Raw genomic sequence first — 18,772 nt, forward strand, 5'->3', positions numbered from 1 at the left:
TTTGAGGCATGGTGGCATTTTTTTCACAGCCAGCTGTTCTCTGTGAATGCAACAGTGTGTTGCTGTGGCGCAAGGTGCAACTGCGCGTATGCGCGCTGCCAGTCCCTTGTGTTTCCCAGTCATTGCAGTTGCACCATCTATGCAAATACCAACACATCGTGTCCAGTCGATATTATTCTGCAGGATGAAATCGTTGACTGAGTCAAAAATGGCTTCCCCTGTGGTGTTGGTCGGCAGGGAACGACAAAACAGAAATTCATCCTGCACACTGCCATCATAAATGTACCTTACAAAACACAGCAGATTTGCCTCATTCACATATCAGTTGACTCGTCCAGTTGCAGTGTGAAAAACTGGCTTTGGCGTAAACGTGTGATCAGCTGATCTTTCACATTTTCAGCCATGGCTGTTATTCGCCGCTGGACATTATCATTGGAGAGGGGGACCCTGTTAATTTCGTCGCTTGCTTTCTCCCCAAACAATACATTAGCCATAACCTTGGCAGCTGGCTTGACTAAATTCTCAGTTATCGAATGAGGTTTCCCTGTTTTTGCGATGAGAAGGGATACCCTGTATGATGCCTCTGTAGCCTTCGCATTTTCCCCCGTCGCAAAAAAATGTGAGGGCGCCTTCGTCATGTGTTTTTTAAGTTCATCACGTTTTCTCTCAAACAATGCTAAAGGTTTCCCGATGTAATCCTTGTGTTTGCTCTCAAAATGACGCTTGAGCTTGGCGGGTTTCATAGCCTCGTTAGCCAACGACTCATAGCACAAAACACAGTGTGGATTGGGATCCTCTTCATCTCCAGTCCAGAAAAATCAGAATTTTATGTAGTCGCTGTGATATTTTCTCTTCACTTTAGCGCTGGACTTTCCGCGATCAAGCCGAGTTTCACAGCTTTCAGCCGGGTGGTGGTTAGACGGCGAACCGCTCTCCTGGGACTCAGTAACGCACACAAAATCACTTGTCGCTGCGGCTGAACCCCTTGTAGTTGCTGGATCTCCTGCATCAGGACGATGCACCTTGACTGTCACGTCAGATTTGTGATTTAATTTTCTTTTAACTGACCCTGTCTTTAGCCATCGATCCATCTTGTCAGTTGACAGCTCAAATTGACCGCGCAAATCATTTATGACGTAAGATCGTAACCTACGTAGCTACGCTACATCTATGCTACACTCTATACTAGTCATTTTAAGACAGTTTGAGAAATACTTTAAACTTATAATATATTAATTTCAAATGTGACATTTTACCAAAATACTCACGGACCACTAGGGGTCGCTCACGGACCACCAGTGGTCCGCGGACCACTCTTTGAGAAAGACTGATGTAGGTAATGTCCGGCCACAGGTCTAGATTGTCTTTGAACTCTGTTTTGTGAATTTCATATGGGTCTACTCCAGAAATATAGTCCAATTTTTCTCTATACCTATTTTCTGCTGCTTTGTTTACCAGGGTTTGTAAATACCCTGGCAGCATGCCTTTCCTTGTTGTCATTTTGGCTATAGGCTACCTGACTGTCTGGCTATCCCAATGGGCTGCCCTCTGAGTTCGGAGCCTGCTTGTCCTCTGAGTTCGTCTTGACAACGGTTGTTAAGGGGGTTGGAACCGGTCTATTGTTGATAGCATATTGGCTGTGATCATAGATGACTTTATTTATGATCATCACGTAATTTTAATAAGACAATACGGACAAGGTTTTAGCTATATGTCACATTTACTGAGCTCTACTTGAAAAGTGTCTTACTGATGTCTGTGCAGGGCAGCAGCTCCGATGTGTTTACCATCGCACATTGCACAACAGAACGCCGTGTAGTAGGCCTAGGCTATAGTATGGCTACGAAGTTTGTAAGTCGGGTGAGACGGTAGCTAACGTTACCCGTTGTAATAAAGTATTAAACACAAACCTAATTAGCCTAAATAACTGTAGGGCATATCAAGAAGACAGGACAAGAAAACAGACACTCACCTTGGGCATCACGACACCTAGGCTTCTACTGGCGCTCGATTTGCTCACCCAGCTGTCCAGTGCACGTTATAGCCTACCTATTTCGTGGCCACAAATTAATTTTTCGTGGGAACGAATTAATATTTCGTGGCCACGAATTACTATTTCGTGGGAACGAATTAATATTTCGTGGCCACAAATTAGTATTTCGTGGGAACGAATTAATATTTCGTGGCCACAACTTACCTATTTCGTGGGAACGAATTAATATTTCGTGGCCACGAATTACTATTTCGTGGGAACGAATTAATATTTCGTGGCCACGAATTACTATTTCGTGGGAACGAATTAATATTTCGTGGCCACAACTTATTTTATTTTTTTCCCATGTCATATCTGGGGCTCCTTAATTTTTCTTTGATTGCTATGCTAATGTTTTCTGGTTATGCCATGCAGTTTAAATCTGCTAGAACCTAGAACTCCAGCTCACTGGTTTAGATAGCTGATAACTAGCAACTAGCAAAAGGAAACTTGACCCATTGATTTAAAATAGGCCTGTTGAGATAAATAGCATGACTGATGTCTTATTAGATTGAAGTTATATTTTGATATAGTGTTATTTGATTAAATTAAGATTCAAAACTAGAACTGAAATACTGAAATAATATATTTAGATAATTAATCTTAACTATTGATTATTAGCTATATTGAATTATTATTGAAGTATTATTGAACATAAACTGAGTTAACTCTTGAAATAAAACTAGATACATAATGAAGAACAACTTTAATTGTGATCTAATGTAAATAATATTTCCTTGAACCAAAATAGATTAAAAGTGAAACTAATGCTCTTTTCATTTCCTAATTAGAATACCTTGTTTCTACTGGATCCAATTGCATTCAAATACAAATTATTTGAATATTGTATATATTGTATGTCTGTTTATGGTACCAATTTCTACTTTTCTACTTTTCTAAACTTTTATAAACAAGCCGGCATTTAAAACTACTTGATGGTCTGTGGTGTGTCTTATTATTTAATTATTATTGCTACTGTTTTAACTACAACTGCTCCCTACGAACCTAGAGACTGGTCCAAACTAACTCTACTTCACTACAACTGGTAGTAAGTGTTACATACGTTCCCAATAAGCAGGGCTTCTAGACGTCCCTGAACAATAACTATCTCAGGTCAGCTTGTGCACGGTCATAGACTGGCATCAACGATGCACCCAAGCTGCCCCTCCTTAAGGGAGATAACAGCAACCCCAAGGCCGAAAGACCTATGCCTTGGGAACGCAGACAGAGAAAGGAGAAAATGATGAGCTGTCTCAAAGTTTAACTACCTAAGCCAACAATTCCCTAACAGCAATAACCCCTGAGGTTATTCGTCACCAAAGTGAGTTTGGCCTTTCAGCTCCTCTGCAGTTGTATTAAGTTAGTTGTTTTTCAATTTTGAAAAAGATACTTGTTGTATCCCACCCTGTCACTGCATGGCACTGTCACAAGGCTTTCTTCAGTTTTTTTATAGATCGTGTTGATGGTCACTAACCTCTTTTTGCCTGTATTGCCTTTGTGCATCAGGATGAGCCAAACCAGCTGCAAATTGCATAAAACAAGAGCAACACAGGAACAAGCAATTAAATGATGAGTGCATTAGTTCCAAATTCATGGTGTGTCCTGATGGCAAGCCTACGTGTTATTGAGTGTGCAGGATTTAGCAATGATTTCTTGGCAGATTGCAATTTGCAAATACAGTATATTAAATATTATTTCATAAAATTGCGACTTTTATCCAAAGCCCCTTACATACTTTACAAGACCTAGACGCCCTGATGTTTGGATCAGTGCACACAGGACCTCTCAAAGTCAGAGAGAATGTTGGGTTCATACTCTGGGTATTAACAAAGGATAGCAGTTCACTGCTCACATAAAAGCCAAGGTCTTGCAATGCTTCTGCCATGGCTTTACTCAATACACCGCTGTGTATATATATATATTACACAGCACGGTACTTTGTTGTGCTTTAGCAGCTACTCCTTTAACTTTCATGACACATATTCAGGCAAAAACTGTGGGTGAGCTGGCAAGAAATAAATCTTACCCAATTCCTATTATTTATTTAGAGTGGGAATTTAACAATCTTAAAAACTAAAAATCTAGAAACCTACATCAAAAGGCAGATGGAGAGGACACAGGTGTTGTGGTCCTGTGGTGTCAAAAGACTGGAATGACTTTTATAGAATACAACTCTTTTATAATGTACAATCACAACACAGTTCATTCATTCTGTTAAAAACTAAAAAGTCCTCCTGTCCCTCAGTAATACCTCTCAGACAAATGTTGACTGGAAATGGGCAACCTTTAACATTGTATAAATTAAGAAATTGTCCTTTTGCCAAATATATTGCCAGAGCAAACTTTCAAATAACGCTCAGAAAATAAAATATACACAAAAGTGAATTGTTCAATATAGATCTTTTCAATTTATCTTCATTGTGTATTGATATATTACGTTAACAGTGAAAATACTAAGACAGAGTGACACTGACTTCAGCAGGTTTATAAGCCTACAGTGCACAAGGCACTTTGAGTTGCCAAAATGGCCTTTTTACTCTTTGGCTTTTGTCCGGATAAAACAAACAGAGAACACACTTATCTGAGCTTTGGAGGTGTCGGTCGGGAGATTTTGTAATGTTTAGTCAGAGCCAGACCCCATGTTTCTGTGTCCAGTCGTTGTTCTAAGCTAAGGTACCATTTACATTTAAGGGAAAGATATGGTCCCTCTTGGCATCCTAGATAACACATACAAGAACCAAACATGGACTCAAAAACCCCTCAACACAGATTAAGCATGAGCATGAACAGCAGCGCTTAAAGGTCGGGGTCGTCCCCCCTGAGGGTGTTGAACTCTTCAGGGGCCGAGTACTTGTCTGCACCCTGACCTGCAGACTTCCGAAAGCCTGCTGCGATCTCATCGAAGCTGCGGCCCTTAGTCTCTGGAACCTTGAAGTAGGTGAAGGTGAAGAAGCCGAGCAGCAGGACGGTGAAGATGATAAAGACGTAGGGGCCACAGAGTTGCTACGGGACAGCAAATCCAAACATAATTCCATTTGAATTATGGGCCCCACATATACAGTAGCGTGTGCACTATATATACAGCGCAGCAGTAAATGGCCTTTCTTGACTTTAAAAGAAAACGTAGGAATTAAAACTGCCTTACCTCAACATACGGGAAGCACATCCCCACCAAGAAGTTGGCGGACCAATTAGAGAAACCAGCGACTGCAATGGCAGCTGGTCGGGGCCCCTGGCTGAAGAGCTCAGCCACAATGAACCAGGGAATGGGGCCGGGGCCAATTTCAAAAAAGGCTACAAAACTGAAGATGGCCACAATGCTTACATACGACATCCATTTGAGCTGGTCCTGAAAAACACAGCACTTTCAGTCGCCTTCTTTAAAAAGCTCAATGGATTCAGTAAAGATAATCTCAAACACTTACCAACAAAGCCATGGCAATGGTCAGAAGAACTGCTGAAATTGCCATTCCCATCAAACCTGCAAGGTGAAGCGGTCTCCTGCCCACACGCTCCACCACAAACAGCTGACGAGAAGATAACGTATCTTATCAACATGAAAAATCTGAGGCGTGCTGTGTGTGTGCTCGGCTGAGACTTACAGACACCACGGTGAAGGCGGTGTTCACCACTCCTGCACCAATAGTTGCATAGACCGGCTGGGGCACACCTGCTCGCTCGAATATACCAGTGGAGTAGTAAAACACCTGAACACCATGACATAACACAGGAGACAGTTACATACATTTCAACATTATGTGTGTTAATGTGTGTATACATATAGGCCTGGGGATATACAACACTTACTGCTCTGGGCCCGCCCAAATGTTGGAAATTATTACATAACCCTCCACAGAGAGGATTTGATCAGAAACTTTATAAAAGGGCTGTTGAAATGTATTGTTTCCAAGATGCATCCGAAGCAGACGTTGACGACTCTGCATCGATGCAGTGACAGAACATATTCGCTTATAGCGTAGTGACGTTGCTTCTTGATTTTCCGGCTGCAGCTGGACAATAAAGTTCTATAGGTCAAAACAACTTCCTGGTCGCAACGTCATATTGAATTGAGGGAGGCGAAAATCAAAAATAAGTAATAAAAAAGCGCATTGAGTATTTTGAAAGCGGACATCTAGGCACATTATGGATTTTATGAACTCAACGGGAAACACGAACTGGACAAGACGCACGCTGTGAGTAAAGTCTGTCACACAAAAATCTAATCGGTCGGCACAGCGACACCTAACACGGAGCATTCTGCTTTATCCACCAACATAAACAGAACCAGTCCCTGAATCAAAAGCCAGAATGTCGGGCTCTCAATCAGTCCGGGTCGCTGACACACATGGATTAATGAGTGACAGGCTGATGGAAACCATAGTAACATCGCAGGGTCCGGAACAGGGGTTCAAAGTTTTGGCTCTCAGACTATTTAAATAATATCGCTGAATTCAAATGATAAATACTTGTGGATGTGGTTTGGAACATGATACGGTTTAATCACGGCAGCGTTTAGCTGAGTTTCTCCAGGTAGAAAACTCTCTTCAGAGGAGAGATCATGACGCTCCAAAGGGGCGTGGCCAGCAGCAGCTTCAAATGGGCGTGGCCAGCAGCAGCTTCAAAGGGGCGTGGCCAGCAGCAGATAGTTCATTTAAAGCTACAGTCACAGAATCAGCACTTCAGGAACAGGGCTGAAATAGAGGGGGATGAGGCATGCTACAATGGGGGATCTGTTTGGTATTTTGAGCAAAACACTTCACAGACATGTTTTGTATAGTTATGGCCCTACAATATATTGTTAAAATATTGTATAACAGGAGACTTTCAAATAGTGTTTGATCTAAAAAAAAAAAAATGTTATTATTCACATACAAATGTTTTGATTGATGAGATATGATGCAGCTAAACTTAATCTCATCAAATCATGAGATTTATTTAACAGTAAGAGAAATTTAAGTCTGAGCCCACATGCAGTAGTTTCTACATGCTGTTGTATCTGGGGATACAAGCGGATCAGGGGAGAGCTGGTTCGAGTCCCACTGCAGGCAGCAGGTCGTTGTGTCCCTGGGCAAGACCTTCACCCCAAACTGCTCCTGTGGGGATTGTCCACAGTATTGAGTGTATTCAATTCAGTGTCCACATCCTTTGGAGGACCCAGCCGACGTTGACCGGGTAGGCTGGACCGAGCGGCCTACGAAATCAGACGGTCTACGGAGCACCTCCTGTTTACGTCACGTGAGACGCACTGTTCTGTTGCGCTCCAGAAGCCTGATAGCAAATTACTTAACAAGCAAACTCAGCTGAAGAGGATCCAGAAACTTTACTTTTACTTTTTTGTTGAACCATTTGGAGATTACTGCCGGCGATGAAATAAATAGAATAAAGATGAAGCTGTTTCTTTGGCCTCCAGTAATGTTACATTAGTGAGTTAGCAAGTAAATGATGTATACTGTACATAGCTGATGTCATATAATCATATAATTTCCTATTAACATACCTGCAAACTAGTCACCTTTCGGCGAAATTCGCCGTTTTCAACTCAAAATATGTCATTGACGTGAATCGTGTAGATCCGAAGAGTTTTTTTTTTTAGGGGGGGGGGGGCTGACCGACGACTGACCGACGACTGACCGACCAACCATAGACTGTATAACCGACTGTATAATGAGCAAGAAACAAGTTTGCTATCTTCACAATAAATACAATCTTTGTTCAAATGACTCGCGTTCCACGACCACCGACCAATCATAAGCAAGATAAACCACAGCGCGCGCTTTTTTACCCATCGGTCCCTCTTGGAGTGGAGTGCTCAGTTGTCAGCGAGTGGTTCTTCTGGACAACTTTCGGGATACGTTACAGATACAAGTTTTGAGGTAGGTCTAGTAGCAGGTAATCTGGCAAAAACATTGTATGCTGTATCATTTTAACGTTGCTGAAGTAAAATTATTTTAGCCAAATAAAGTGTATTAACATGCTTAAGCTTATCAGCTTGTTAGGTTGCTAGCTAACCTCAGTGAATTGTGTTAAAGTTAGCCTAGCTAGACCAGTTCTACGTCACCTCGTTCAATGCGAACAGAATGCGTTTGTGAAGGCTGATCTCCACAGCATCCGTCCTGTTATCTGATATTACTGGCGGCTATGTCATTGTGGTCAGATATGAGAGGGATGAAAACGAACACGTAATGAACAAATACACATCCGTGTGTGGTTTAGTGAGTAGCTAGTAGTGGTGCAACGGATCATCATTGATCCGTGATCCGTTCGGATCAATTATTTCGGTTTCGCATTCATCAACTTTTTAGTAGCTACGAAAAGTTTGGAGTTACGAACAAAATCTACAAACGCTGGCGACCGTGTGTAGAGTTTGTTTAAAGTGTTCGTAAGCACATATAACGCTTCACTGTTGGAAATGACAGTATTCATATTGCGCTGTGTTATGTACACAAGACGCAGATGCCTTTGAAACACGCGATCTAAAAACGAAAACATATTTTATATGTAGTAACAATTGTTGGCAATTGGCAGGTTTAAGATCCAGATTAGGTTCATGGTTGTGAATTATCTATGTAAATCGACTCTATAGATTACACGTTCATTCTACATGTTGAATGATGATAGCGTAATACAAATATAGGCTATACATACAATGACAAAACTGCCGTGGGCGATATGTTATCCGTATCCTTTGTTAAAATTAATGTTCAATAGCTCTATGCCAATGGGAACAACAGAACGTGTGCATTACATATGGACCAATGCGACACGTTCATTACGGCCATGGACCGATAAACACTCAGTACCGTACGCACACCAACCGGCATTTGCGTGTTTAACACCGTGTTTAACACTGGCGTTACCGCCGCTTAACTTAAATAATGAAGAACTGCTTTTAATTACGACTTGGCCGAGATCTTAACGTGCTGTTCATGCGTTTCCCATGAATAGCCTACTACTATAACTCGGAGCGGAGCAGGATATAATGCGCATGTGCGGCGTTGCTAGGCAACGTGTATAAAGGCTGGGGGGGGATGCCCCCAGATCCCCCTACAACGGTTTAGTTTGTCACCTTTTTCAGCCCTTCTGAGTTTGCAGGTATGTATTAAAATAAGTCTTAATCTTTTTAACTAATCAACAAAAGCATCTTGTATAGATTGATTCTTAACAATATAAATGTTTTAATGTTATCTAGCTGTGGTTTGAAACTGATTATATTCTCTTTCTTCCCCTAAAGCTATTAATATAATTAAAACAGAATTTAAGACTGTTTAATGACCTAGAGATATCCTATTATTCCACTGTTATACTTCATGTTGTAAATAATAGTTCAAACCTGAGTAAATGAAATAAACAATGTATTTAACAATTACTATTTTTTTTCTCTGTCTTATCTCAGAATAGAGGCAAAAATACATCCATCCTCTCTGCAGCTTCATGTCTTCTATTATGAGAACTTCCATCATGTCATTTAACATCAGCAGAAGCAGGTTTATTAAGTTTTTTATTTTTATTCACATTCATTAGTGATTCCTCCACTTGCTGCTGCTTTTAAATCCACTCTGCTGCAGAGACCTGACCGCTATTTACTTTGAATAAACGTCACTCGTCACCAGCGCGCAATGCATCCTGGGATATGGTAGACCGTGGGGGATACATCAGATATATACTCCAAATCTGGGAAAAGTGGGCCGCATTCGGAGGAGTCTTGTCTTTTTTATAAAATTAGGACAGCCATCTCTCGGCGGAAGTGGCTCAAACGGTCTACAAATGCAACCGCCGAAGGATGCAGCCGCTGAATTAAGACACGGCTAACATAGACAAAAGTATTGGACCACCTACACATTACACCAAGAGGAGCTTTTGGTGTAATGTGTACACCCTCCCCCCCCTGAGTCCAGTGGCTGCTTTACACCACTCCATCAACGCTTGGCATTGGTGATGTAAGGATGTATGCAGCTGCTCGGCCATGAAGCTCCCGGCACAGTTCTGGTGCTGATATTAATGCAGAGCTGGTTTGGATCTCTGCAGTTATTGTGTCAGCAGAGCTTTGGCCACTTCTACGCACTATGCGCCTCAGCGCTCGGCGACCCCGCTCTGTAACTTTACGTGGTCTGACACCTCCAGGTGAGTTGCTGTGGTTCCTAAACGTTCCCACTTTGCAATAATTCCACTTACAGTCAATCTTGGAATATCTAGGAGAGCAGAAATGTCCCCATCTTACTTGTTGCAACGCTGGCATCCTAATACAGTACCAAGCTCGTATCCAATGAGCTCTAGAACGACTCATTCCTTCACAAATGTTTGTAAAGGCAGACTGCATGGCTAGGTGCTTGATTTACACACCTGTGGCAACGGGACTGAAGGAAACACCTGAATTCAATGATTAAGAGGAGTGTCTAGTTACTTTTGTCTATATAGTTTACTTCTGTTGGGACGGTGGCTCAGTCCTAAAACAACACGTTGGGACTTCTTGTTAAATCTCATCCCTTTTAGACACTGTGGAAACACTGTGCCTTCCAAGGAAGAGAAATGTTCCACAGGACCTATGAAATATATAATATACTTCCTGGTTTGACATGATTAGATCTCAGCTGCTGACATTGAGATGCAGCGAAAGACTTACAGCATTGATTCCAGACAGCTGCTGTGAGAGCTGCAGCATGATGGCAACAAAGATGGGCTGTCGATACATGGGGGAGCGGAACAGCTCAGGGATGGTCACTTTCTTCTCCCTCATCATCTGCTGGCTTTCCTCCTTCATCTCCTGCATGTCCTCGCTCACCTCCTCCGTTCCCCGAAGCTCCACTAAGACTGGAAAACAGGACGTTGTTCAAGAAAAATGTACATCTGCCAGGAGGGCCCGATGCGCTTGGCAAGATGTGTGTGCTTAAAAAGATGAAGTCATACTAAACTTACCTGCAGAAGTGTCACTACCGGAACTAGTGACACTAGTTACACTAGTTACACAGAGCTTTATTTAACTTTATGTATGGGCTACTTGTTTTCTTATTCTTATTCTGTATTAGGATCCTATGGAGCCCCTAAAGAGAAATTGAGGGGGAAAAAAATAAGATGTAGTTTTTGATACTTTCGCGAGATCTCGCAAAAACTTCATATAGCTCAACGCAGAGCCGTATAATGGTGGGTTCACACTGGATGAGAAGCGGATTTGCTCCGGCGGCGAATGACACCATTAAACGGGGGCCGCGTCATTCGCAAGTCTTCAATTTTCTCAACTCGAGCATCAAAATTGCGTGACTTGTTCTCGCGTTAACCAATCACTCAGGGGGGGGGGGTGCACTTGCTCTTGCGCTTGACTCAGAGCGCGGATCTCGAAAACACTATTTTAGAGACCCCCCAACATTTCCCAAATCATGTTTTCGGGGGGTCTCGTGTCAGTTTCAGGGGGTCTCGGATCCCCCGAGTCCCCCCGTAGTTCGGACACTGCTCTCAGCGCTTCGGATCTCAGGCTTCCCTCACTTGCCGTTGAATCAGAAAACCAAAAATCAGCTGTTAGCAGTTAGCACACAGAGCCCCCAGCTCCTCATATCTGTTCAGAAACTGGATATAAGTTATACATATATACAAACTACAGACTGTCTATGGCATGGCAATTACAGTTGCTGTTTTATTTATTAGCATGATGTTGTTGTGAGTGTGGATGGAGCAGCTACAACGTTAGCTTAGCTGATCGATCGCCACTCAAAAAACATGTCAACCTCTCACACCTGTCAAAGCCTTAATTCTTGGCTTTTACTATTTGGTATCAGTATGTTGTTATTCCGGTGTTCTTATTAAATGTGTAGTACAATTTAATCACAGTAAAACTGTTAATTTTGTTGTAGTTTGTATCAACTATAGTATTTGAAGGACGCGACTCTGTCATACGGCTCTGCGTTGAGCTATTTGAAATTATTGCCAGATCTCGAAAAACTAGATCTTAAATTTTTTTCCCTTCGATGTCCCTTTAGGGGCTCTGTAGAATCCTCATTAGCACTAGCGTGAGCATTGGCTGTTCTCGCCCACATAGTCAAACATACAAACGACTAAAAAACAGTTCATCAGTTCATGAATTCACAATTCAAAACAAAGAAAAAAATGATCATCCTATTTTGACCATAATTAAGCCAAACCAAAAGAATACAAACAATGGTTCATATAACCACATACACAGTGCAATTTTGCTTGATGATTTTTTAGAAAACTTTTGAAATGTACTTTGGAATCTCCTAAATAATATGGACCAGGAATGAACTCCAGCTGACCATGGCTCTGTATATGACTGTTTTCTGTTTCATATTTGTTTTGGGTAACATAAACCTTCCTTCTAATGTGTTCGATCGTGTTTGATTTATGTGTTAAATGCGTCACTGTAATATTTTGGGCAAAATCTAACAATGCGTAAGTGGACCTCTGTCTCACAGTTAACCAGTTCAGTTTTTCTACATTTCAAAGGGTGTTGTTTATAACCCTGTGTGTTTTGTAAAATGTGTGTGTGTGTGAGTGTGTGTGTGTGTGTGTGTGTGTGTGTGTGTGTGTGTGTGTGTGTGTGTGTGTGTGTGTGTGTGTGTGTGTGTGTGTGTGTGTGTGTGTGTGTGTGTGTGTCTTACCACTTCGGGCTTTGCTCTCCTCCTTGCAGTTGATGAGGAGGTAGCGGGGACTCTCCGGGCAGAGGGGCAGCAGGACACACTGCAGCAGGGCGGGCAGCACAGTGAAAGCCAGCAGGAGGGGCCACAGAGTAGCGTTCCCCATCAAAGAATCAATCCCAAAAATCTGCACAACAAGCACACGTCTCTCAACATTGCATAACACTTTGAGTATTGCCATGGCACAAATGTTTTATATGTTTGTAATATAAATGTAGTTGTGGTTTGCTTATTCAAGTGTCTTTCATAGAGTGGGAAAGTGCTGGGTCCTTCTTCCTCACATAACACAACCATGTGTTTTAATTTATAACTCACTCTGTATTACCAGATGGCAGGTTGGGAGTCTCAAGGACGCAGGTGTTTCAACGGCTCCAAGTTCATTCAGACTCTGTAATGTATGAATCCTTTTCTGCACTACACCACTACACCGCCCCTCCGCTTCCTTCACTGGTTGCCAGTAGCTGCCTGAGTCTTCTTCAAGACATTGGTACGGGCATACTGTGCTGTGAATGCATCAGTCTCTGATCATTAGGAGACAACATAAGTCTTGGCCAATAACAACAAGAAAAACACTTCTCACTCCTTCATGTAGTGCTTAGAAAGGTTTGACTCATATAAAGCCAATGCAGTAGCCCTTGTAATGGTTTGGCTTTTAAAAAGCTCATGTACTTACAGCACCACATAAATGAAACAAACTTCCATAAAACCTAAGGTCTTCATCAACCCTGAGTTCTTTTAAGTCATGGCTAAAAACCTTTCTTTTTACCGTTGCTTACCCAAAAATCCTTTCACTTGTTTTATCCATACCCCTCTTGCAACACCTACTCTATTTACAATGTTGATTTTTGACTATCCTGTATCTCTTTTATTCATGTTTTTTATGAATCTGTTATTCCACTGTGTTTAATTACTGTGTTTAATTTTCTGTTAATTATTATTATTTTTATTTTTATTTTCCTTCTGTCTTCTAATTGTGTTTTAATGCTGATGTAAAGCACTTTGAACTGCCTCTTTGTCTGAAAATGTGCTATATAAATAAACTTACCTTACCGTACAGGATCCTAGCTGTTAGGTACTTTAGATAAATTCCCCAGAAAATTTGATATAAAGAAATGTATTGGTGCCCTAATAACAGAGGCGTATTAATTGATTTCTCGTTTAAGAAATTGATGTTTTTGGCTGTGAAGGTTTGATGAACTATTCTTAATTTTAACCGCTCTACCTTGTGTGAAAAAGAGAGGTAACCATAACACTTTTCAGATTCAGGATCCAACTTCTATGCAATGCTCTCCATCCAGGGTCCATGTGCATCGTCAGTGTTAAGTTTCAATACTGATACCTTCGCACTACATGGAGTCTCTTTATCTCATTCTGAAGCTCCTGAAGATGGGAAATGGAGTTAATGAGCTCACCTGTGCCATCAATATGCCGATCACTACACCGAGTTGATGCAGAGTTCCTAAAGCTCCCCGGATAGATGTGGGTGAGATTTCCTCCACATATATGGGCACAAAGCCAGTTGATAGGCCAGAGTAGAGACCCACTATAAAGCGCCCAATGATGAGCATCTCAAAGGACGCAGCCAGCTTGGAGAAGCCCATAAATGCAGCGGCAATAAAGGCTAGCACATTGGCCATGAGCATGGAGTTCTTCCTTTAGAGATAAAAGAGAATGTATTATTTGTCTTTTTAAAGGTAAGGTGTGATTAATAATGTCTTTGGTCAAGGAAGAGTCTTACCTGCCAAAGCGATTGACAAAAAGGCTGACTGAGAAGGAACCACACATTCCTCCCACAGAGAAGATTGCCACAGAGAGCGACCACAGCGCGGTGAGAGTGCTCTGAGGGATGGGCTCTGAAAACCTGCTGCTCCATGTCTCATTGTAGAAGCCCTCAATGATCTGAATTACAGAACAACAAACAGGTCTCAATGTGTAAAAAGGCAGATTTCCTCACTACAGTCCAGGCTGCAATCCATATTAGTGACTCTCCCAGTAGCACCATCATCATCTATTTTATTCTTCAGAATGAAATATCTCTACGACATTCATGGTTGCCAGAGGATGACCCATACAGACTTTGATGATGCTTTTACTTTTTCCTCCAGCACCACCTGCAGGTCAAATGTTCAACTTTCAAATCATTTGGTCAAGTAATAGATGCCAATTAGTACTAACATAGTAGTGATTTGCTACTGCTATCATGCTAATTTGCCAAACAATAATGATCAACATTATACCTGTCTGCTGACAAATACATGTCCCACCTTTAATAGTTAGATTTTCAGGAACAATGAAACCTTACTTTAGATCAGGGGTGTCCAAACTATGGCCTGGGGGCCAAATGCGGCCCACTTTTAATTGGCCCACAGCAAATGCTAAAAGTATAATGGAATAAGGCCATCCCCTGAGCTTTTATTAAATTATACTTCTTAAATATGTAAAAATAATATATGACACTGCAGTATCCATGTGTTAATAAGCCCAATTCTCAAATAAATTCAGTCAATTAAAGTTGAAAGAATGTTCAAACAAACATAATTGATAAAAAAAAAGCCCAATAACTGATTTACATAACAAGTTTGAAATAGGCACTTCATATTTCCCCCATATAATAAGCAATCTGAGGCTTCTGTTTTAAGGAATGAGCTGCCAACTAAATAAATGGAGAGCTGTGATGTTTCTTAAAGGATATTCAAGTATCAAGAGTAATTGATCTACATTTGATTGATTTTGCTAACTCATAACTTAACTTATGAGGCGATATACCTAAACCTCTAGTGAGGGGCACAGTCCTTCGCATGCTTTTCTTTATGTGGCCCTCAGGGAAAAAAGTTTGGACACCCCTGCTTTAGATGGATCCATAGGTGTTGCAGCTGCAGTAAATCATGGTAGCTTTGATAATACAGAAAGTAGGCATGATAGCCGTACAAGCTTGTGATTATTTTTCAAATGAGTCGGTAGGAAATATAACATTTTTAACCCCATGTTTGTGATTGTTTCACATTGGGTCAACAGTTATTATTGTTTGAATTCACTAAAGGGGTCACATAGTTTGGGCAGTAGCCTATAAGCACAACAACCCTAACTTGCGTGGTAAGCTGGTAAGCTTGAGCTCCTTAATCCTTATCTCATTAACCTGCTCTCTGTCATTTCAGATATCTGTCAGAAACAGAAGCCTGTCAGCAGCCTTGAGGTGTAAGCTGTTTTTATTTTCAGATAATTCTTCTTAAATCACGCTAGAACTGAACATTACCATAAAACACAATGTATTTGGTACACAAACATTATTTTTTAAAGCAAGGTAACCACTTTAATCATAATTTATTATTTCCTCGATTGTAAAACTTTATATACATTAAAGTCAGAATCTTTTATTACTTTTATATGCTTGTGTTTTAGTGTGTTGGTTTTGCTTTTGTTGTGGCCTGTAGTCCTGTGCTCAACAGAACCTGGATCTTTTCGAGTTATCTGGCTTAACCAACCCTAACAAACGCAGCCTTGCTAAACCATCCTATGACGCTGGTTATCTGGTACACATATATAATATCACTGCCTTATCTACGCCATGAGTAGATCTGACTATAATTACATTTGAATGTCAACTTAATTTTGTTTTATTTTCTCTCTCTTTCACATGTTCAAGCACCCGATGCGGTTATGTTTGTTTGTTGTTCATATCTTAAAATCATTCACAGCATTGATCAAAGTATGTAACCTGAAGCAAAATAACACTTATAATGCATAAACTGTGCCGGACTGTGAATGTGTGACTGAAGTGTTGCACCACATACAGCACAAAAAGCTGACAAAGAGCAGTGAATATATGATGTGATGTGAATGGCAAGTGTGGCATCGCTCTGAATTACTTCGCTGGTTTTTTATATTGTGGATCATTATTAGATATTTAAGTATGATATTTATACGATATTTAAGTATTTGATTACCGCAAATGTATTTATAGTCATATTGTTCTGTGGACAGTTGTAACCATGGTGATAATCCCAAAACATGCTTCTAGCGCAGGCCACACTCCAGTTCACACAACAGAATACTCACATTCTGAGGAGCATTGATGACACCAGTGTTGTAGCCAAACTGGAGAGAGCCAATCACAGCTGTCCCCACAGCCATCAGCAGCCGGGGTGTCACCTGTTGTTATGATGGAGAAACACAGATCAACTTTTTAAAGTCACACAGTTTTTGGTCACTGATCTGGCTCTCCTTAATCCTAAAGTTGGTTAAAATATTTAGATGTATTCCATTAGTGATAACAGTAGGTAAGGGGGCTGGTTCCTCAATTCAAACCCAGGTGGCCACTGGGGCAAGGACAAATCACCTCCGTTTGATTTTGATGGGGTTAGGGGTTGGTTTCAATTGCATTAACCCAGCTTTTATTTCAGTGTATGTGTGACTACTGCTGCCATAGCACTGATACCACAAACAAACAGATATAAGTTATTTGTACATATAACATACTAAATGTTCCTCTAATCCCACTTGCTAGCTGTGGGATTAGTGGTGCGGAGAAGAATGAAAACATTACTCATTACAATTACACTGCACAGACACAACCTTGGGATTTCACTTACTTATGCAATTTGAGGTACTAGTTTTTTCATCCTGTGATACTTTATTATTTTACTTCGCTACATATCAGTTCCTGTAAATTAATGCTGTTACATGATCTAGTTTTATTTAAAAAAATAAAGTTTTGGAGTAGAGTTTGCACTAATGCAAGGTCATGTTTATGCCTGTTGGTTACACTACATAAAAAGAGACAAAATAAATAGAAAAGCCGGTCCACCCCAGAGTTTGCTCTTCCTGTAAACAGATGCTGCCAACTAAAGGAATCATTAAAAAGAAATGTGCCAGATAATATGCATGCAACAAATATAGACTCACTAGTACTGCTTGTTGTACACAAACAAGGAAACAGCAGTCACCAGACTGCGTGCTCTTACTTTGAAATCCTGAAACCTTGTAATTAGCAGGCCATTACTGTGTTTAAAATGCAAATCTGCAAGAGCAGAATTAAGATCCACCAATATCAAACTGGATTCATAAACGCCTGATCAGCAGCTGTAAAGGATAGAAAGATATAAACCGATAGCTTTTAATTTTGCGTGTAAATAAATGAAGTGTATTTATTTGTGAAATGTGTTGTAGGCTATATTATAGTCGTTTTATATTTGCAAATCATTGTTTTTTAGTTAAAAAATAAATGTCTTTTGCATTTGCAGAAGTAGTTTAACATTAAAAGATTTCACATTGACATCAGTGGATCATTTCACACACATAGTACTGATACAAATCTCCCCCGATGCCCCCTGATGACGCAGCAGTTACCTGGCCGCTGCACTCCATCCCAGCTGCTCAAGTCACTCAAACTCCAGACTTCACTTCCCCACTGTAAAACTCCGGAGCGCTGTTACTCAGTCAGGTCAGTAAATTCTTCTTTCTAGAAAAACATTGGTGCAATATCATTTAGTCCGACATTGATGTTAACAACCTCCATTCACCTGCTGCACTAAGCAGCTTATGACGTCAGCCACACTAAGTGGATCTTAAAAGGCTGCCGTGAGTAGCAGAGTCACTACGCTCACACACAGCTCTGCATTTCTTATGGATTAGTGAGCACCTGAACACATCAGAAGTGAAGAATTGTACACAGATAGCATACTATTTTGCATTAGAACCTAAATTGTTACTTAAGTGCCGAGAATTTGTGTTCATTAGTTGAATTGTTTAGTTATATTTGAATGTTGATCGATGTGATCAAATCCAAAAAGATCTTTTCAACGAAAGTGAACAAAAAATGGGTTAGGGTTTGGGACAGTGGAATACTTTCCACTGTCAATTATGTTTCTTACATTTAGGAAATATATATCTAATTTAAGCCTTGACTTTAAATAAATCCTCATTAGTTAATGCCTAAGGTCTGAATATTGGTTTTTGTTGTTGTTGGAGCTCAGTTTGAACTGATTCTGTAGAATGTACTATCATTTTTCTCTTTTTCAGGACGAATTTCAACTAGAGTCGATCAGGGTACAGCTGATACATTGTGATACACCAGAGACCATGTAAATAACCGTGACTC

General features: G+C 40.7%; 1 protein-coding gene across 2 annotated transcripts; it reads right to left on the reverse strand.

Annotated features, from left to right (window-relative positions):
* Positions 1-1,464: 1,464 nt before the first annotated feature.
* LOC134872084 (solute carrier family 2, facilitated glucose transporter member 1-like) lies at positions 1,465-18,219 on the reverse strand. 2 transcript variants are annotated; one of them, XM_063895216.1, is made up of 10 exons: positions 18,022-18,219; positions 16,732-16,824; positions 14,414-14,574; positions 14,088-14,328; positions 12,640-12,718; positions 10,653-10,840; positions 5,635-5,739; positions 5,458-5,559; positions 5,178-5,381; positions 1,465-5,035 (listed from the first exon to the last, which is right to left on the reverse strand). In XM_063895216.1, exons 1-10 carry the CDS (start codon positions 18,037-18,039, stop codon positions 4,829-4,831), a joined length of 1,398 nt encoding a protein of 465 aa, XP_063751286.1. In that variant the 5' UTR covers positions 18,040-18,219; the 3' UTR covers positions 1,465-4,828. The 2 variants fall into 2 exon arrangements, with proteins under 2 accessions (XP_063751286.1, XP_063751278.1); XM_063895208.1 differs by having other exon boundaries at positions 1,482-5,035; positions 12,640-12,802.
* Positions 18,220-18,772: the final 553 nt, after the last annotated feature.

This window comes from Eleginops maclovinus, chromosome 1 (genome assembly GCF_036324505.1).
Source record: "Eleginops maclovinus isolate JMC-PN-2008 ecotype Puerto Natales chromosome 1, JC_Emac_rtc_rv5, whole genome shotgun sequence".
In the NCBI taxonomy this organism is placed as follows: domain Eukaryota; kingdom Metazoa; phylum Chordata; class Actinopteri; order Perciformes; family Eleginopidae; genus Eleginops; species Eleginops maclovinus.